The 22,504-nt window shown below is 39.9% G+C and overlaps 1 protein-coding gene across 6 annotated transcripts in view; it reads right to left on the reverse strand.

The window, feature by feature from the left end:
* Nucleotides 1-608: 608 nt before the first annotated feature.
* atrip (ATR interacting protein) overlaps nt 609-22,504 on the reverse strand; it is a 50,912-nt gene continuing 29,016 nt past the window's right edge. For all 6 annotated transcript variants that reach the window (XM_060835483.1, XM_060835486.1, XM_060835485.1 and 3 more), the window contains 4 exons: nt 20,106-20,197; nt 18,771-18,857; nt 7,270-7,522; nt 609-1,635 (listed from right to left, as the gene is read on the reverse strand). In XM_060835483.1, coding sequence (XP_060691466.1) covers nt 1,544-1,635; nt 7,270-7,522; nt 18,771-18,857; nt 20,106-20,197 — 524 coding nt within the window. In that variant the 3' untranslated portion in view covers nt 609-1,543. The remainder of the gene's footprint in view (nt 1,636-7,269; nt 7,523-18,770; nt 18,858-20,105; nt 20,198-22,504) is intronic.

Below are 22,504 nucleotides of genomic sequence, written 5' to 3' on the forward strand. Positions count from 1 at the left end.
GAATTCTATGATTTGCTGTGGCCGCTTTCAAAACTCGCTTTAAGCTAATTGCAGAAACAGAAGCTTTTTTTCGATGCAACAAGTTATGATCTGAAATGTATTGTCTGAGAAGGTAAGATGATACAATGGTAACTTTCTAAAGCAATTAAGATATACTTTTTAAAAGGGGCAAAAAGAGTATCTGGGGGAGCAACAGACGAGTAGGACCAAATGGCAGCTGTTGCAGAGAATCAGCACAGGCACAATGAGGTGAATTATTTCTTTCTGCACCGCATTAATCGGTGGTTAAAAGGCGTTTGGAGCTATTTAAATTCTTGCCATGTGGAATACCATTAAGATTAACTGGACCAAATGAACACAACCAATGACAAATTTGACTGCATTTATTTAAACATAGATTTTAAAATCACACTGAACAATTATTCCTATTATTGAAATGACCATATTGCTATACTTTGTAACCTCCAAGTTTCTTTTTTAATTTTCTCTACTGCAGAATGTAACACTGGCTAAACACGAAACTTGTGTTATTAAACTATTTATTGTAGTTAAGGACTGCAAAAATATACTTACGTCGAAAGGGAAATTCAAAATACAGACTCAGTAGATAATGTTGATGATTTTAGATTTATTGTAAAGAAAACAAAGTTGTACGAAGAGCTCAGAAAATATTGTAGTTTAAATCTGTGAAGTTGCAGTGATCCCCCACATTTTGGTCGCACAAAAATATTAACTCAGTTATCAAGCTGCTCAGTCTTTCAAACTAAACATTTTTATTCCACAAGAATAGGTATTCTGTTAATAATATTTCATTTTTAAACTTCTCTGGACAAGTTATCCAAGCCTTTGTTGAAGGTGGCATAACTCGTGACATTCACTCAACACAAGGACACAAAAAACAATTTTACAATGAAAACAAAATGCAGGAAACACAGAGATCAGGAAATTACTATGGAGACAGCAAAAATGGTAAATCCTTCAAAGAGTTGGAACACTACCTTATTTCCTTTCTGCACAGATGTAAGAAAATCCACAGTGTTTTTGAACATTTTCCATTTTATACGCTGTTAAATATTCTGAACTTGTCCTCCAGAGTACCCCATCACGGAATCTGAAAATATTGCACCCTCATACCTGCTTCTGTGTTAATAAAGTAAAACAAAATCATATACCTGTGCAAATTTTTAAACAAGGTTTAAAAAAATGCATATAAGCCAGACTGAGGTGCAACTGTTGATCAAAAACAACATTGAAGCTATTTCCCTTGTTGCACTCATGGGTTACAATGCCCACTGCTAATAAACAAACAAATTCTACTGTAAGGTCAGTGATAGCTGAGAGATTCACGAATGCAGTTACAAGCCACTAAATATTTCATTGTTGTTTGAATGTGAAAGATAGACACTAGTCATTTAAAAACAATTCATTATCATTTTTCAGACTTCTGCAGTGAAAAAGATCAGCTCAGTTAATTGGAACACAAATAGGTATTCAAGTATGAAGCTCTCAGTGTATGCACAAATGCACTGCAGTTGAAGCATCTTCAATCCTGTGTATGGTGCCTCAAGGAGTCAGTTTCTAGTTCTTGATAGTCAGCTTCCGGATCATGGGAACAAAGTTCTTCCAAAGCCAACTCTGAAATACAATTTGTCATAATTAAGTGTGCAAAGCAAAAGTTCTTTTTTTTTTCTTAGATGTCACATCAAAAAGTGAGAAAGCAGGGTGTAGAAAAAGGATGTAGGAGTTTTGAGCAGTTCAGAACTTGTGAATTTGGTGACAGCCAAACATGAATTTGGGCAGCCGATGAAACAATTTATGAAGTCTTAGAGAAGATTAGATTACTTACAGTGTGGAAACAGGCCCTTCGGCCCAACAAGTCCACACCGACCCGCAACCCACCCATACCCCTACATTTACCCCTTACCTAACACTACGGGCAATTTAGCATGGCCAATTCACCTGACCCGCACATCTTTGGACTGTGGGAGGAAACCGGAGCACCCGGAGGAAACCCACGCAGACACGGGGAGAACGTGCAAACTCCACACAGTCAGTCGCCTGAGTCGGGAATTGAACCCGGGTCTCAGGCGCTGTGAGACAGCAGTGCTAACCACTGTGCCACCGTGCCGCCCACCAACATGATGCAACATGATGATCAATTAATTCTGTTTCTATCGTTAAGCTATCTATTCTATACAGAATGCCTGATCCAATATTGGAATGACTGTTACTGGACAAATGATTAATATGCTTGGATGAGAGCTTGAATCTTATACTGACTGCTTGAGAATGTGAATTCATTTTTTTTAAATTAAAAACTGTCAATAGATAAGATGAAGCTGTTGTACTATAGCAAAAATTCAACTGCTAATCTGCGATTATGCATTTTGGACTGAAAAAGGATACATCAGCATACTTTTCTGTTCTTATGTTGCTATAACAAAGGGGCAAAATTTTAAGGAGTTTTAGAGAGGACTTGAGGAATAATCTTTTCTTTGAGAAGATGGTGAGAATCCGGAGTGCACTACCTTGGAGGATAGAGATAGGAAATGCATGTGGATGACCACCTGAATGTCACAACTTTCAAAGCCACAGGCCAAGTACTGAAAATTAGGACTACTGCAGATTTACAGTAGCATTTTGTTGGTTTAGAATCTGAGCCAGAGCCTGTTCTGTATTGCATGATTCCATGATTCTAATATTCTTTGGGGTACGAAACCTGTCAACTTTATCCAGTTTGGCCGAAATGAATCATTCCAGTCTCTCAGCAATATTGGCAACTCTCAGCAGCTCAGTTATGGACAAACAAGCCACTCAGTGGCTTGGCCTCAAACTGCTACTGCAGTGAATCAAGATAATCTCAGGACAATTAAGATAACAATAAATATAACAGTCACAGTCTGACTGACATTTTTATTAGAAAATAAATTTAAATAGCTAAAAAGGGTCGAAATCTGAAGAATGCATAACTATAACATGGCATTTTCTATCTGTTCATATTTTCTTTGTCAAGTTCAATGATGACAAAGGAAATAACCCTTGGTGTAAAAGACTCTCATTAAATTAACTCACTAAATGAACAAATAATTCAACACTGGCAAGTGATATCCTTGGAAAACGGAGCTGGCTGACATCAAACTGAAATAAAACCTGAAAATGAAAATCAAGGGTTAGTTCAGGATAAGGCCCTACACAGGAGGTGCAGTACTTAAACAATCAACAATCAGTGGTGACAATTTTACAGCAAGACATAGGACAAAGAACACAAACAGGAGCAATTAAAATTGATGGAAGTAGTAATACAATTAAGCAACATTACGACGTATTAGTGGTTGAGAAAAATAGGAGAGTGATTACAGAGTCCTCAACTGTCACTTAGATAAGGGGAGTTTTGTTTTAAGGTTTAAAACTACATCACAGGACCACTGACCATTTCTACACTGAATGTAGATCCAAAGGAGAAAAGCAACAGGAAGATCTACATGATCATTGAATGAGGTTGAAAAATCTATGAAGAAACTGTGATCTGATCTCTGAATTATCAGTGACAAGAGAAACACTTGAGCGAGAATGTCATTCAACACCTTACATGATATAGCACCTTTAATATAGTAAAATGTCCCAAGGCACAAAAGAAGTTGTAATGTAAACTTAGAAACAGTCAAAGTGATACAAGGGCAAATATACAAAAGTTTGATCTAAGAAGTAGCTTTTAAGGAGTGCTTTAATGACATAAAGCAAGTTACAAATTCAGAAAAGACTGGGAGGGAATTTCAGAGATTTAATCCGAAACAGCTGAAGGCTCCATCATTAATGGTGGAGCAATTAATTATGGGAATATTCAAGAAGCTCTTTTGGTTAATTGTTGAAAATTTGCAAGTATATTATTCCACTTCCAATAGTATGACGTCACATACAGCCTATGTGACGCAATTTAATTTCTTCAGCTGTACAAGTCAATGCAACTTACTAATATTCTTTCACAAATCAATTTATCTGAGCAACTCTGCTCAACTAATCCTCTGAATATGATCTCCTAATGCCATACAAATCCATCTCTACTATCACGTTGACTTTGTAATAATTGGTATAGTCATTGTAACCCATCTAGTTTCAGCACCACAATAGATGAGCTTCTGTAATAATTCAGTTTAACACTGTTATTGTTGATCATGAACTTATTCTCTTCCCACCTGAGCCAACTTGATTGGATTGAGTCTGTAAGGACATTGCTTTATGGGTAATGCATCCCTTATATGAACAAGATGTACAGCCAAACATGTTTTCCCTGACATACTTCTACAAATCAATTTATGAATCGATAATAGCTTTCATAAGTCACTTTTATAGATTTAAGAGAAAAGCATAATGATCCATTTAAATCTTCTAGAGCCTCAATATTATGCAGTCTGATTACTGAAAAGTCACCACCTGAGTTTCCAATTTCTTAATTGATCTTTATTTTAAATTTACTCTCACTTTCATTCACCACTGTAACTACATTATTTCTCTCCTAGTATAATATTAAAATATCAACATGACAGTTTTTTAAAAAAATCAAAACAGAAATTGCTGGAGAAACTCTAAGTCTGGTAGCATATATAGGAGAAAGTTGATTAATATTTTGAATCCAGTGACTCTTCATTACAACTCCAATTTTCCTTCCTGCCTAGAATATTAATGGTTTAAAAATTTTATATGGTTCAGTGATCTTGCTTTTAATCATTCTCCAGAGATTAATGACAATATTAACACCTTGTCACAGGAACAAAACTTTCAGCTTTGTCTTGACTCATTTTATTTGCTTGTTAAACACGTTTCCAAAAGTTTTTTTTAGCGAACTCATGAATTTTGATTAGTTATCCTTGGAAACTTGACACATAAATTATAAGTGCAGACTCTAAGTTTTGTTTTAATATATTCCTTTGGATTTATAAAAAGAATTTTGTGTATTCTTCAGGAGCAGATGGTAACAATGGAATTCCTTAATTGAAATCATTAGGACAGCCTGACAAGTCCTAATCATGGTCTTTAAAGTTTAATGCCATCTTTCCAAGAACGCTTGGAATTGTAGTCCAGTACCAAACTATTAATTATTTCTTTGAATATTTATGATGTAAAATTTCAACCTTGACCTGATTTTTTTAAGCCAAGTATGAATTATCCAAATAAATATGATGCATTATCTCAGTCACTACATTTTTTGCTCTAAACTTCCCCAAAGACACCGCCTAGACAATCATATCAATACATTCACACTTAAAAGTATGCTGATTCCCACTTCTAGTTTTAGCTTCAAATTTTATTTATGCAGTATTAGGTGATACAGGCCAGTTACATCTGTGGACAATTAGCTTCAGCAAAGCTGCTAATTTAGAAAAGAAAAAAAAATTAAACTTGCTTTTTGGTGATATTTCATGACTTATTCTGGAAAGTGTAATGTATACACAGTAAGGGAGGAGAGGTTAAAAATCCTTCAAAATTACTTGTCAAGTACTATGGTGAATAACCATTTGGATGAAGTACTGGAAAGGTTAATGATACCTGTACAGTCCTACTATGGAGGGGAGGTCATAACAGGAAGTTGGAAATTGATCAAAGAGGGAAAAAACATTTCCAGAAACAGAAGCAAAAATAGCAAGAAGATTTCTCCAACTTCTTCATGGATATGCTGGATTAGGTCATGCTGTAAGCTTCTATATTTGTATGAATCCAGTTATATGCAACAGTTGGGTTATATTCTGCTTGAAAGAACTAGACCTGAAGACGACTTTTTTTTTATTTTGTATTTGTTCATGGAATATGGGCTAATTACCCTGAAAATTATGGTAGTGAGCTGCATTCGTGAAAAGAGACAAAAAAAAACTGTGGATGCTGGAATCCAAGGTAGACAAGCAGGAGGCTAGAAGAATACAGCAAGCCAGGCAGCTTCAGGTGGTAGAGAAGTCAACATTTTGGGTATAATGTTTCTTCAGGACTGGGGATGGGTTGTAAGGGGCACGGCAGATTAGTGGGGGGGTGGGGGGAGGAGATAGTGGGGTGATGAGGCAGGGATAAGTAAACCCAGGTAGAAGGTACAGCCTCGTTGTTCAATGGGAGGAATGAATCCTGTTGGTGAGGGGGAGAGGCTGGGAAGGGAGGTTATTATAAATTGGAGAATTCAAATGTTGAGTCCTCTGGGTTGTAGGCTGCCCAGGTGGAAGATGAGTTGTTGTTCCTCCAATTTGAGGACGGATTTGCTGTGGCAATGGAGGTGGCCAAGGGTGGGAAAGAAAATTACAATGGGCAGTGACTGGGAGGTCTGTGCAGTCCCTCCAGGCCCGGCTGAGATGCTTGATGAAACCTGCCTTGAGTCTAATGTTTAATGTCCCCAGTATAGAGAAGACCACATTAGGAACACGTGATACAGTAACCTGGAAGGACTGTTTGGGGCCCTGGATGGAGGTGAGGGGGATGGTGTGCCAACAGGTTTTACATCTTTAATGGTTGCAGGGGAAGACAGCGGCCGATGGGTGGGGGGCATTGGAGTTAGCAGAAGTATTCAACAATAATAGATAGGATGCAGAGACTGGTGTGGTGGTAGGTGAGGACAAGGAAAACCCTGTTTTTACTGCGTGGGTGAGACAGGGGTGGATTTAGAACAGTGGAAAGGGGAATGGAGGAGTTGCGGTGGAGGGCTGTCTGGATGCCAGAGGGGGAAAAAGTGCTGCTCACCATGGGATGCAGGTTAATGAAAAAAAGAGCTATTAAAGGAATGGAGTTCCTGAATTTTAACAGCAGTGTAGGAGCAGAAACATTTTTTAAAATCAGGATATTGTACGACTTGAAGGGGAGCTTGCAGGTAGTACTGTTCAAAAACATTTGCTGTACTTGTCCTTCCAGATGGTAGGATTTGCAGGTTTGGCAGATGTGTCCAAGGAACCTGGGGGGCTCACTGCAGGACATCTCATCAGTGGTGCATATTGGTGCTGCCATGTGTCCATGGTGGAAGGAATAAATGTTTATAGTGGTACACAGGGTGCCCATTGAGCTTTATTCTGGATTGTGTCAAGCTTTTTGATTTTTGTTTCGGTTGCTACACTTCCTAAATGGAAAAAAGCTGCACCAAATATTTCCTGAAAAGAGAGGAATTATACAGGAATCTTGGGATTAGGTCAACAGTTTGGTCCATGAGTAAAAGATAGACTTATTTTGGCACAATGGCACTTTTCTGTTCCTGAAACACTTCCTTAATCAAACGAACATTAGTTTATACAACAAACCTCTTACCTTCACATTCTTCTAGATCTGGTATGTTTTTTAAAATAGCTTTGATTCCATGCATAACTTGATCATAGAGGTGTAACACATCCAAACAATGCTCTGTAAAATTTTTGTCTCTCTGTGAAAGACAGTGCAGCAGCAAAACAGTTTCTCTTAGGAACTGCACCACAGCCTGATTATACACTGAAGAATGATTTTCTTGGGATGTGCGAACAGTAAGCCACTGTCGATGTAACATGACTATTAAGGTCTTCAAGACCTGTAAAATAACAAAAATAGAAATAAAATTAATTATACTCAGTTTGTTCTTGTTTACTCAGAATGATTGCAACATTACAAGAGACCCTACAATTTCCTAGGGCTTACCAACTAAATGTTCACTCTCAAAGTATACATTCTGCAGCATAGAAGGATGGTTTAGACAGTAGTTTTTTTTCTGACAATGTCATCCTTCACAGGAAGCCGAGATTACTCAAGGTTGACACGAGAACAAAATATTTGAACTTAATGCCCCAATATTTAGAACAACAATATACAAATATAGTTACTTGCTACCAAATATTGCGGGAAAAAAAGATATTTTGTTGAAGCGTTTTATCCTGCACTCATCAGGACATATTGCAAGAGTACAAATTGAAAAGGGCAAACAACATTTGATACTGCGTGGAAGCAGGTAGTACAGATATGTAGGTAAGTAGACTGACTGGTCGAGGTGTTGTCATGGAAAATGTATCTATTAATGCTGACAGTTAATAGCCAGGCTTCACTAAATTTTATACCAGGCAGCTCGACTCTGATTGACCAACGCATTGCTTTGAGAAACGAACAACTGAAGGTCACCTGCTTTGTTGAATTGAAACAGTTTCAATGCCCAAACACATGATGTTGCAATGGGATCTCCATAAGGCCCAATGTTCACAAATCTTGGTTGGATTTCATGAGAAACGAAACTACATCTCATTGTCCAATTAGATGAAAGCTCATATTAATGGGTTCCCTCCTGCACCAAATTCACCTTGTAATAGAATAATCAAATCACGTCAATTTCATCCAGGCCCTAGCTCAGAAAATTGAGCTGAGAGTTCCTCACTACTGTCTACCTCAAAACTACCCTAACTGGTCAGTACACATGTTGGGATACCAATAGGACCATGTGCTATATGATTGGCCTTACTGAAAACCTCATACAGGTCGTTCTGCTATAATGCGTGAGTTGCATTCCCCTGCTATGGAAAATCATTTTAGGAAATCGCACTGTAGAAGATTGCTATACCCATTCAGCAGAAAGTTTGTGTTACCCAAACAGCGTCGGCAATTCATCAATCGTGTTAGAGCCAATTCACACATTAAATCAAAAGGACCTGTACAGTAAATAGGGTCAGGGTCATTTTTCACTGTGCAAACTTGATACTGAAATATAGGTCCTGCAGGATATTGGCTACTCTGATCAGATCTTTTCTCATTGTATGTCGCACAAACTCACGAAAGGCCCCAAAGGCAGTCACGCTTGGTCCCAAAATGTGCCCAGTCTGGAAGGGTGGGATATCATAAAAGTTTGAGTTTTTAAAAAATATTTTGCATATATAAAATTTAAAATGGATGGTAAGGAAAGGGTAGACTTTTTAAAAAGCTTCTTCACATAGACAGTATGTTCTTCCAGCACAAAATGCCAGCAGCAATAATCTGCAAACACTGGAATTTGAGCAAAGTGGGGACTTTTTTGGGAAAGTCTACATTAGCAAACTTTTTAAGGGACAAAGATGACAGCCAGTGGAGTGGTATGCTCCTCCTGTTGTATGTGGGAGATTAGGGAATAGTTGACTGTTCCTGGATACTATCTCTGCAGGATATGTGTTTGGATGGGTCTCATATCAGACCATTTGGATCAGCTGGAGAGGCAGTTGGAGTCACTGAGGAGCATACAGGAGGCACAGAGTGTTAGTAGTTTTAGAGAGATGGTCACATGGCAAGTAGTCAGGGAGATGAGTGACTGTCAGAACAGGTAGGAAGGTAGTGCAGGAGTCTCCTGTGGCTATCCCTCTCTCAAACAAATACAGGTATGCCATTTTGGATACTATGAGGGGGATAGCATCTGAGAGGAAAATAGCAGAAGCAGCCAAGTCTTGGACAATAAGAGTAGATCTTCTATTAAGCAGGGCTTGTCAAAGTTCAAGTGAGCAATTGTTACAGGGTACTCTCCAATCAGGGGCACAGACAGGCCATGCAGCGGCAGTGAGCATGAATTCAGCATGGCATATTGCCTTCCTGGCGCAAGGGTCAAGGATATGTCGGAGCGGTTGCAGCAAATTTTCAAAAAGGGAGAGAGAGCAGCTAGATGTTTTTGTATACACTGGTATGAATGACATGGGTAGAGAAAGAGTTGAGGTAGACTGAGTATAGGAAGTTAGGTAGCAGGTTAAAAAGCAGAACTTCAAAAGGTAGCAAGGTCTGGATTACTTCTGGTGCCATGTTTTAGTGAGAGTAGGAATAGGAAGATAGAGCAAATAAATCAGTGGTTGATAAGGTGGCACAGAAGGCAAGCATTCAGATGTTTGCATCACTAACATGTCTTCTCAGGCAGAAGGGGCCTGTTCAAAAGGTATGGGTTTCACCTGAGCTGGAGGGGGACCACTACTCTGACAGGGAGATTTGCTAGTGCTACTCGGAAGCCTTTGAACTAGTATGGGGGCATAGGGGCTCAGACTGTAGTGAGAAGAGAGAGAGAGAAAGAGAGAGAGAGAGACAGGTGAGGATGGTTTGGGAGTTAAAGAGAGCAAGCTCTTCAGACAAGGAAGGCAATAGCACATCAGAGAACAAGGTAATCCAAGAATTAAACAGCATTTACTTCAATGTAAGAGGTCTGACATGCAAGGCGGATGAACTCAGGGCACATATGGGAACACGGAATAGAGATATCATAGCTATGACAGAAACACTGTTGAGGAAGAGACAGAATGGTAGCTTATTGTTCTAGGGTTTAGATGTTTTAGGAAGGATAGAAAGGGAGGTGAGAGAGGAGGGGAAGTGACATTTTTAATTAGAGACAATATTACTACTATACTTAGGGGGATTTTCCAGTGAGGCTATATGGGTGGAACTCAGAAGTAAGAAGGGGATGATCATCTTGATGGGATTGTGCTATAATCTCCCCACTTGTCAGCGGGGAACTGAGGAGCAAATATGTAGAGAGATCTCAGACGTGTATGAGAAAAATAGGGTTGTATTAGTAGGGGATGTTCATTTTCCAAACATAGACTGTCTACTATTGTGTTAAGGGCTGGGCAGCAAGGAATTTGTTAAATCTGTTCAAAAACCTTTTCTTTGATACATAGATGTATCTACCAGAGAAGGAGCAAAAAGTGACTGAAAACATCAAATGCTGGAGATCACAGGGTTCAGGCAGCATCCATGGCGAGAGAGCAAGCTAACGTTTTGCATTTAGATGAATCTTCATCTGAAGAAGAATCATCTACACGTGAAATGTTTGCTTGCTCTCTGTCCATGGATGCTGCCTAACCTGCTGTCATCTCCAGTATTCATTGTTTTCATGAGAGATTCCACATCTGCAGTAGTTTGAGCCTACATTGAGCAAAAAATTACGTTCTCTTGGGAAATAAGGCAGGCAAGTGAAGAGTTAGTGGGGAGCACTTTTGGACTACAAATTATAATTTCATTAATTTTAAAACAGCTATGGAAAAGCATAGGCCTTGTATAAAAAGTTAAAGTTCTAAACTAGAGTAAGGCCAGCTTTATCCGTATGAGACAGGAACTTTCAAAGGTTTACTGTGGCGAACTGTTCACAGGTAAAAAGACAACTAGCAAGTGGGAGACTTTTAAAAGTGAGATAACAAGAGTTAAGAGGCAGTATATCCCTGTTAGAGTGAATGGTAAGGCTGGTAAGACTAGGGAACAATGGATGAATGCTGATATTGAGATTCTGGTCAAGAACAAGGAGGAGATGCATCAGGTACAGACAACTGGGATCAAGTGACTCTCTTCAAGAGTATAAAGGAAATAGGTGTATTCTTAAGAGGGAAAGCAGAAGGGCAAAAAAGGGATTTGAGATAATCTCAGCAGGTAAGGTTAAGGATAATCCGAAGAGCTTCTATAAGTAGCCGTAAAAGAACAACTAGGGAGAGAATAAGGACCCCTAAAGATTGTGTGAAACCACAAGAGATGGGAGAGACATGAAATATATATTTTACTTCAGTATTTACTATGGAGGAAGACATGGAAGCTAGGGAACTCAGGAAAATAAATATTGATGTCTTGAAAACAGTCCACATTACAGAAATGGAGGTGCTGCAGGTCTTAAAAAGCATAAAGATCAATAAATCTCCAGGACCTGATCAAGTGCATCCCAGGACATTGTGGAAAATCACGCAAATTGTGGGGTCCTTAGCAGATATATTTCTACCATTAACAGCCATGGTTGACTGGAGAGTGGCTAATGTTGTGCCTTTCTTAAATAATGGCTGCAAAAATAAGCCTGGGAACAATAGACCAGTAAGCCTAACAGTGGTAAGTATGTTATAGAGTCATAGAGATGTACAGCACAAAAACAGACCCTATGGTCCAACACACCCATGCCGACCAGATATTCTAACAATCTACTCCCATTTGCCAACACTTAGTGTATATCCCTACAAAACTCATATACCCATCCAGATGCCTTTTAAATGTTCTAATTGTACCAGCTTCCACCGCTTCCTCTGGCAGCTCATTCCATACACGCACCATCCTCTGTTTGAATAAGTTGCACCTGAGGGCCCTTACAAATCTTTCCCCTCTCACCCTAAACCTATGCCGTCTAGTTCTGGACTCCCCCACCCCAAGGAAAAGGCTTTGTCTATTTATCCTATCCATGCCCCTCATGATTTTATAAACCTCCATAAGGTCATCCCTCAGCCTCCGAAGCTCCAAGGAAAACAGCTTCAGCCTATACAGCTTCTCCCTTTCACTGAAAGCCTCTAATCGTGGCAACCTCCTTGTAATCTTTTCTGAACCCTTTCAAGTTTCACATCATGCTCCCAATAGGAGGGAGACCAGAATTGCACACAATATTCCACAAGAGGCCTCACCAACGTCCAGTGCAGCCGCAACATGACCTCCCAACTCCTCCACTCAATGCTCTGACAAATAAAGGAAAACGTACCATATGCCTTCTTCATTATCCTATCTACCTGTGACTCCACTTTCAAGGAACTATGAACCTGTACTCCAAGTCTCTTTGTTCAGCAACACTTCCCAGGACCTTACCATTAAGTGTATAAGTCCTGCTCTGATGTGCTTTTTCAAAACGTAGCACCTCGCATTTATCTAAATTAAACTCCACCTACCACTCCTCAGCCCAAGGGCCCGTCTGATCAAGATCCCATTGTACAAGAGGTAACCTTCCTCACTGTCCACAACATTTCCAATTTTGGTGTCATCTGCAAACTTACTAACTATATCTCCTATGTTCACACCCAAATCATTTATATAAATGTTGAAAAGCATTGGACCCAGCACCAACCCTTGTGGCACTCCACTGGTCACAGGCCTCCAGTCTGACAGGCAACCCTCCACTACTACTCTCTACCTTCAACTTTCGAGCCAGTTCTATATCCAAATGGTTAGTTCTCCGTATTCCATGAGATCTAACCAATAAAGTGACCATTCCTTTCTTATTTCTCAGTTCCACCCAAATAACATCCCTGGATGTATTCCCAAAAATATCCTCCCCAAGAACAGCCATAATGCTACCGCTTATCAAAAATACAACTCCGCCTCTCTTGCCCCCCCCTTCCTTTCTTTCCAACAGCATTTGTATCTGAGGACATTAAGCTGCCAGTCATGTGCATCCCTGAACCATGTCTCTGTAATTGCTAATGATATCCAAGTCCCATGTTCTTAACAATACCGAGTTCATCTGCCTTCCCTGTTAGGCCTCTCGCACTGAAATAAATGCAGTTTAATTAATTAGTCCCAGCTTGTTCTCTGTTTTGTTTCTGCCTCTCCTGACTGCTTGACTTGCTCCTTTTCCCAACTGTACCAGTCTGATCTTTTTCTTCACTGTTTTCCTGGATTCCACCTGCCACCTTACTAGTTTAAATTCTCCCGAGCAGCTCTAGCAAATCACCCTGCCAGTATATTAGTCCACTTCCAATTCAGGTGCAACTTGTCCTTCTTGTACAGGTTACTTCTACCCCAGAAGAGATTCCAATGATCCAAACAGGTGAATCCTTGTTCTCTGTGCCAGCTCCTCAGCCACACATTCATCTGCTTTATCCTCCTATTCCTAACCTCACTAGTTTGTAGCACCAGGAGAATTATAGATATTACTACCCTTGAGGACCTCCTTTTTGAATTCCTGCTTTACTTTCTATACTCTCCCTCCATCCTTTCCCCTTTTTACGTCATTAGTTCCAATGTATACAATGACCTCCTGCTGGTCCCTCCCCACTTTGAGAGCATTTTGCGCCCTCTGAGACATGCTTGATCCTGGCACCAGCCAGACAACATACCATTCTGATTTTTCACTGCTGGCCGCAGAAACATCTGTCTGTGCCTCTGATTGGAAAGTCCCCTATCACAATTGATCACTCGGAAAGAGACATAGCTTTCATTACATTAGAGCCAGTCTCGATACCGGAAACGTAGCTGTTCATGCTACATTTCCCTGAAAGGGAAAAAAAATGGTCAAGACTAAAATTGGGGCCTTGAAGACAGAAACAGGGGAAAATATTAGGGGGAACAAAGAAATGGCAGAAGAGTTGAATTGGTACTTCAGGTCTGTGTTCATGGGGAAGACACAAGCAATCTCCCAGAGGTAACAGTGGCTGAAGGACCTGAACTGAAGGGAATTCATATTTGCCAGGAATTGGTGTTGGAGAGACTGTTAGGTCTGAAGGCTGATAAGTTCTTGGGGCCTGACGGTCTACATCCCAGTGTACTGAAGGAGGTGTCTCTAGAAATTGTAGATGCGTTGGTGATTATTTTCCAGAGTTCGACAGATTCAGGATCAGTTCCTGCGGATTGGAGAGTGGCTAATGTTGTACCACTTTTTAAGAAAGGAGCGAGAGAGAAAGCAGGAAATTATAGACCAGTTAGTCTGACCAGAGTGGTGGGAAAGATGCTGGAGTCAATTATAAAGGATGAAATTACAACACATCTGGATAGCGGTAACAGGATAGATCAGAGTCAGCATGAATTTGTGAAAGGGAAATCATGCTTGACTAATCTTCTGGAATATTTTGAGGATATAACTCTGAAGATGGACAAAGGAGATCCAGTGGATGTAGTGTACCTGGACTTTCAGAAAGCCTTTGATAAAGTCCCACATAGGAGGTTAGTGAGCAAAATTAGGGCGCATAGTATTGGAGGCAAAGTACTAATTTGGATTGAAAATTGGTTGGTTGACAGGAAACAAAGAGTAGTGATAAACAGCTCCCTTTCAGAATGGCAGGCAATGACCAGTGGGGTACCGCAGGGAACAGTGCTGGGACTGCAGCTTTTTACAATATATATTAATGATATAGAAGATGGTATTAATAGCAACACTAGCAAATTTGCTAATGATACAAAGTTGGGTGGCAGAGTGAAATATGAGGAGGATGTTAGGAAATTGCAGGGTGATCTGGACAGGTTAGGTGAGTGGACAGATGCACGGCAGATGCAGTTTAATGTGGATAAATGTATGGTTATCCACTTTGGTGGCAAGAACAGGAAGGCAGATTACTACCTAAATGGAGAAGTTAGATGAAGGGGCAGTACAAAGAGATCTGGGTGTTCTTGTACACCAGTCAATGAAGGTAAGCATGCAGGTACAGCAGGTAGTGAAGAAAGCAAATAGCATGCTGGCCTTCATAACAAGAGGGGTTGAGTATAGAAGCAAAGAGGTTCTTCTGCAGCTGTACAGGACCCTGATGAGACCGCACCTGGAATATTGTGTGCAGTTCCAGTCTCCAAATTTGAGGAAAGACATTCTGGCTATTGAGGGAGTGCAGCGTAGGTTCACGAGGTCAATTCCTGGAATGGCGGGACTATCTTATGTTGAAAAATTGGAGCGACTGGGCTTGTATACCCTTGAGTTTAGAAGACTGAAAGGGGATCTGATTGAGATGCATAAGACTGTTAAAGGACTGGACACTCTGGAGACAGGAAACATGTATCCGCAGATGGGCAAGTCCTGAACCAGAGGACACAGCTTAAAAATAAGGGGTAGGTCATTTAGGACAGAGATGAGGAGAAACTTCTTCACCCAGAGTGTAGTGGGTGTGTGGAATGCTCTGGCCCAGAAGGCAGTGGAGGCCCAGTCTCTGGATTCGTTTGAGAGAGAGTTGGATAGAGCTCTCAAGGATAGTGGAATCAAAGGTTATGGAGATAAGGCAGGAACAGGATGCTGATTGAGGGTAATCAGCCATGATCATGGTGAATGGTGGTGCAGGCTCGAGGGGCAGAATGGCCTACTCCTGCACCTATTAACACTCCCTACATTTTCCAAAACAGCATACATGTTTGAGATGGGGATGGCTACAGGAGACTCCTGCACTACCTGCCTGCGTCTCCTACCTTTCCTGGAGTTAACCCATATACCTGACCGTATCTGAGGTAATTCTGCGAGGCAAAGACTGATTAGGGATAATTAGTATGGTTTTGTGCATGGAAACCAATGTCTCACAAACTTAAATGAGTTTTTGAGGATGTGGCCAAGACGACAGATGAGGACAGAGCAGTTGATGCTGTCTACATGGAGTTTAGTAAACCTTTGACAAGGTTCCATGTGATAGACTGGTTATTAAAAAGTTAGATCACATGGGATTCAGGACAGCTTACCAATTAGATACAAAATTGGTTTGACAGTAGGTGATGGGAGGGTTGTTTTTTGGACTGAAAGCCTGAGATCAGCAGTGTTTCACAGGAATTGGTGCTGGGTCCAGCACTGGTTGTCATTTTTATAAATGATTTGGATGAGAACTCGGGTAGCATAATTAGCAAGTTTGCAGATGACACTAAAATTCGTTGTATAGATTATGAAGGGATCATCATCAACTGAGCCAATGGACCAAGTGGCAAATGTCGCACTTTAGTAAGGCAAGCAAGGGCAGGAGTTACAAAATGAACAGTAGTGCCTGAGAAGCATTGTTGAACAGAGTGACTTAGGGGTTCAGGTATATATTTCTTCGAAAATTGAATCACAGAAACACAGAGTGATAAAGGTAGCATTTGGCACACGTGCCTCCACTGCTCAGACCACTGACTATAAAGGGTTGGGACATGTTGCGGTTGCACTGGACACGAGTGAGGCCACTTTTGGATTTCTGTGTATTATTCTGGTTGCTCTGCTGTTGGAAGATTCTTATTAGAGTGGAGAAGGTTCAGAAATAATTTACTAGGATGTTACCAGGACAGGATTGTTTGAATTATAAGGAGACGGTGGACAGGTTGAGACATTTTTCACTGGAGCATAAAGGGTTGAGGGGGTGACCTTAAGGAGATGTATAAAATCATGAGGGGTATGGATAGGGTGAAGGGCCAAGGTCTCTTCCTCAGGGTAAGGAAATCCAGAACTAGAAGGAGCAAACATTTTAAAAATGAACTGAGAGTCAACTTTTTTCACACAGAGGGTGATTTGTATATGGAATGAATTGCCAGAGAAAGGGTATATGCAGGTACAGTTACAACATTTAAAAAACATTTACACATGTATACGAATAGGAAAGGTTTAGAAGGGTATGGGCCAAAGGCAGGAAAATGGGACTAGTTTACTTTGGAAAATCTGGCCAGCATGGACAAGTTGGACTGAAGGGTCTGTTTCCATGCTGTATAACTATGATCCTATCACAGATGAAGCTCGCCATTTCATTTTTTATCAAGTGAAGCATACTTAATTTTATTATTCAGCCCAGTCCAAGCAATTACTCATTTGATATTTCTTCTACTTTTTCATTTATTTGTTAGCTATTCCAATTGTACCCCGGGTTGAACAGTTTGCAGAATTCCTGTTGCAGCGCTATCATTGTTTTCATCTTTAGCCAGGCCACCTTCACACTGTATAACCACCAAAATGCATCCAATTACTGAATAATTTCGTGCCAAGGGAAGAAGTCGATTGTGCAACACCGTTATTGGCTTCAACCTGACCCAGGCCACCAACATGTCTTCCTGCACTTTCTGGTCCACCATGTTTTTTGTCACAGGGATTATGAACTCCTGATTTCATGCACCCAGTATGTTTGTGCTTTGGACAACATTAAAATCCACATTTTCCTATTTCATATTGCTACTTTCCTCTCAGAATGCTGCCATGGATCCAAAACAGAGTTCTGCTATGACAAGTGAGAAGGTGGTATATGAATTTCAATGCCAGTGTGATGTCATAGATAGGCTGTATGCCCCAGAAACTGACAACTCATATCAAACAGCATGTCCCTTCAGCTGTTTACAATAAACAGTGCAACTGACTGTGTCCAAACAGCTCATGCTGAAAATTCACAACTCTATTAGTCATAATTCTGCAATTGGACACATTTGCTAGATAAAACTGAAAATGCAAAGAATTAGAGACAACCAATTTAGGACAGTCAGCCATGCTTGAGGTGTAGCATATTTGCATGTACTGAAAACTAACTATTATAGTATCCTGTTCTTAGCAGACAGAAAGAACACTGACACACACTGTGCCTGCTTCAATACAACAAAATAGCTAACAGCCTATTCACTGGTGCATTTCTCAAGGCAATGCACTGACCAGAACCTACCTACTTTAAAATTTTACAAAGACTGGCTGTTTACTGTTAATCAGCATTATAATTGCATTCTCCAGGACAACGTGTTTGCCAGAGTCCACTTGCCAACTAATCAGTACTCTCTTCTCATGGCTTATAAATAGTGGTTTTCCCCTAGAACTGGTATTGTTGTGAAACGTGATGAGAATAAAATAAGTTGTCAAAATATCTGTAACAAAATGCATAAATAATTCAAATATGGAAAACAGATGCAAAGGTAAGTGTGTATGACCGGCAACCCTGAAAACGTAATTGACAAATTTCTTATTGGACAGTCAGGATGCCTGACGGCATGAGGAACCAAGCTACCTCAAAATTGCTTAGATATTTTGATTACAATTTTTATATCTACAAAAATAAAAACTTCAATAACATTTGCTTAAATTGAAGAACAAAGATAAAGTTTATACTGCAAATATAACATCTAAGTGACATGTTGCCTTTTCACACTGACAAATAAAAGGTAGCCTAAATCCTGAGTTCAGGATCTGACACCAGATAGCCTAACCACAATGTCAAATTAGGCTAGAACTATGTGCTTACATAACAAATCTGAACTGAACAGATGCTGCTTGTCACTTTGACAATAAACACATACTACCTGCTAAACGAGCTTTAAATAAAAAAAGTATAACCAAAGCTCGATTCTGATTAATTCCTTTGGTTCAGGCTGGATAAATGATGCATCTCTATTATAAAATTTCAAGTTTTTTTAAATACATTAAGTTCCTTGGTTACCTCAGTGTTGCATGGACAGTCAGATTCTACCAATATAGCGCTGGCACCAGAATGGGACAATCCAAATTTGGTGAGGAATCGAATAACCTAATAACATTGAAAAGTCACAAAAACGTTTGTTTCAAATGATACAATTTTTTGTTAATAATGACATATTTTCTCTCAGGTACAAACTTGATCAGACCATTCAAACAATTCACCAATAGTACCAACATAATTGTAGCGCGATACAAAGATGAAAACTTGTATAATTATTAGCATGTATTTTCCTTCACCTTGTAGGATTTACTGCTTAAAATCAACTTACTCATTTATCATACGATACTTGTGACTCAAAATATCAAAATTAAATTTCAAACAAGATTCTAAAATTATCAGGAGTCAATGTGATATTAAATAAATAATTAAATTAAACAATGTAATGTCACATTTGATAATAGCTGTGCCATAATCATATTAAGCAATAGATCTTTATTATTTTCAGTTGAAGCAAGTGTTAAAGATTTTACAACTTATGCGGTCAATCAAAATACTAAAGTTGAAAGAACTGCAATGATTGACATAATGCATGCGAATCATTAAAAATGGTCTTTTCATTTGCAGCATAACTTCCTAATTATTGTATCCTTACATCAGTGCGGCTAAGTTGTTGGACGTGTTTCTGAGGGACAGAAGTTGCATGCACTGGAAAAACAAGAACTCAGTAGGGATAGTCTACATGGCTTTGCAGGTGATAAATGGTGTCTCATAATTTGGGAGTTTTTTTGAAGATGTGACAAAGAAAATTGATAGAGGCAGGGCATTAGATGTTCTTTATAAGGACTTCAACAAAGCATTCGGCAAGGTTCCACATGGTAGTTTGATTACCAAGTTTAAATCACATGGTCTCCAGGGGAAGCTAATAGGACTAAAGGGTTTGAGTTATAGGGAGAGGCTGAATAGGCTGTAACCTTGTTTTCCTGGAGCAGAGGCTGAGGGGTAACTTAACAGAAACTTATAAAATCATGAGGGGCATGTACAGGTTGCCTTCCTAAGGTGGGCAAGTCCAAAAATAGAGGGCATAGGTTTAAGGTGAGAGAGGAAAGATTTTAAAAAAAGGACCTGAGGGATAACTTTTTCATGTGGAGGGGGTATGAAACAAGCTGCCAGAGGACATGGTGGATGCAGGTACAATTATAACATTCAAAAGGCATCTGCATAGGTAAATGAATAGGAAGGGTTAGAAGAATATGGGCCAAATGCTTGCAAATGGGAGTAAGTCAGATTGAGATGTCTGGTTAGCGCGTAGGAGGTTTCTGTGCTATGTAACTCTCTGGTTCTATGTCTGTAACATACCTCTTGTTCAAGCTGGAGCCATAGCCTGTCTGCAGCAGTACTATCAGGTCTGGAGGAAATATATGTATATAGATTGAAAAACAAACACGATGCTGGAAAGAGAAAATAGTATTTATTAACTTAACAAAATACTAAAACACCATCGTGAAGTACCAAGTTACTTTTATATTATAGCCAGATTATGTGAAGTGTAAAACTGAAGAATTCTGTTTTTATACACAAATTGAAAATTAGCACTTTTAGGGTAAAGCAAATTAATTGTAATGATGCACTGTTCCCTTGTACTGTGCATTTATTACTCAATGCACTCAGTCACAGAATCCAAGTGCGATTTTCATTGTACAATTCAGTCACTAATGCTACAGTATACTGAAGCTCCAATACAATGTATTATGAAGTACTAAAATCCATGACTGCAATGTCCAATTTTTAAAAAATCAGTGATGCGCCCTATGTTGCAGAAGTCACAAACTCTCACAGGAAAGACATTTTGGGTGATTGAGAGCCAGAATGCTGGAAACCAGGAATCAACATTCAGGTATTAGCTTAAGCTTAAGCAAGCGACAACTTGCTTTTAACACAAAAAGCTTCCAGAACACATCCTGATGGTGTTAAGAAGGAAAATAAATCCAGATTCATTGTTCCTGTCTCATGGACTGTCAAGGTTTTGGAAGTCAACACGGAAGGTAGCACAGTTTTGCAAATAAGATTTTGTAAAAGATCAAAGTCACTTGCTAAAGAAACTCTGTGATGCTAAATATAGACGTATACACATTTCTGTGTATCTGGAGACAAGAATACTTTGAATTCAGCCAGTGCTGAATTCTGAATTGTGAAAGGTTAACAAGATTGAATTGTGAAAGCAGGAAGGAACCCGCAACACCTGCTCAAAATAAATGGCAGCTGGACACTGACCCAGGTCAGGCATCCCTCAACTGTACTCTTCAGCTGTCACCAGGCACACATTTAATGCATTCTTTCTAGTGTTAATTTGGCAATATTGTTTAATTTTGAAGTGCCTCTTCTCTCCCACAAATAGCCTTCATGTTGACTTTACAAATAAGGGCAAACAAATATATTTCAACAGAGCACCTAATGGTGCAAATTTTATTCTTTGCATATTAAAAGTCAAAGATAATTCAGTTCTGACAAGTGCCACTACTACAGTTCCCAGTGATAGAATTCACTAATACGACCATAGATGCAGAAACTAATCAATGAGACCATGACTGATCTAATAATCCTCAACTCCAATTTCTTGTCTTTTCCCCATAATCCTGAATTCTCTTACGAATTACTAATCTGTCTATTTCAGCCTTGAATATTCTTACAAAACAGCCTCAAAAGCCCTTTGCAGGAAAGAATTCCACAGATTCACCACCCTGAGAGAAAATTCCTTTTCAGGCACGATGGCACAGCAATTAGCACTGCTGCCTCACAGCGCCAGAGACCCGGGTTCAATTCCCGGCTCAGGCAACTGTCTGTATGGAGTTTGCACATGCTCCCAGTGTCAGCGTGGGTTTCCTTCGGGTGCTCCGGTTTCCTCCCACAGTCTAAAAATGTGTAGGTTAGGTGAATAGGCCATGCTAAATTGCCCGTAGAGTTAGGTGAAGGGGTAAATGTAGGGGAATGGGTGTGGGTGGGTTGGTCTTTGGAGGGTCGGTGTGGACTTGCTGGACCGAAGGGCCTATTTCCACACTGTAAGTAATCTAATTTAAATCTAATCTGTCCTAAATGGACCATTTCATCTTGTCAGATTATGCCCTCTGGTCCTATACTATCCCTCAATGGGAAACAGCCTCTGCATCTAACCTGTCAGGTCCCCCAGGGATGTTCGAGGAGAAAGTGAAAAAGTGAGGACTGCAGATGCTAGAGATCAGAGCTGAAAATGTGTTGCTGGAAAAGCGCAGCAGGTCAGGCAGCATCCAGTGAGCAGGAGAATCGACGTTTCAGGCATGAGCCCTTCTTCAGGAAGGGCACATGCACGAAATGTCGATTCTTCTGCTCCTTGGATGCTGCCTGATCTGCTGTGCTTTTCCAGCAACACATTTTCACCCCCAGGGATGTTTCAATGTAGCCTCTCTTCATTTTTCTAAACTCCAATGAGCACAAACCCAATCCACTGAACCTTCAAGAAAATTCCTCCATCAATCCATAATCAACGTTAAGACCTTCTCTGGACTACCTGCAATGTCAGTACCTCTTTTTAGATAAGATCACCAAAACTGTTCACTGAATTTCAGATGTGATGCGGGTAGTGTCTGTATTTTTTAAGCAAAAAACACCCTAATTCATAGCCCGTTCCCTTTGAATTAAAGGTCAACTGTCTGGTTATCTTCCCTATGAACTTGGAAGCTTTTTTTTGGCAATTCATGGACAAGAATTCCCTAATTCAGTGG

The sequence above is a fragment of the Hemiscyllium ocellatum genome, chromosome 14, assembly GCF_020745735.1.
Source record: "Hemiscyllium ocellatum isolate sHemOce1 chromosome 14, sHemOce1.pat.X.cur, whole genome shotgun sequence".
In the NCBI taxonomy this organism is placed as follows: Eukaryota; Metazoa; Chordata; class Chondrichthyes; order Orectolobiformes; family Hemiscylliidae; genus Hemiscyllium; species Hemiscyllium ocellatum.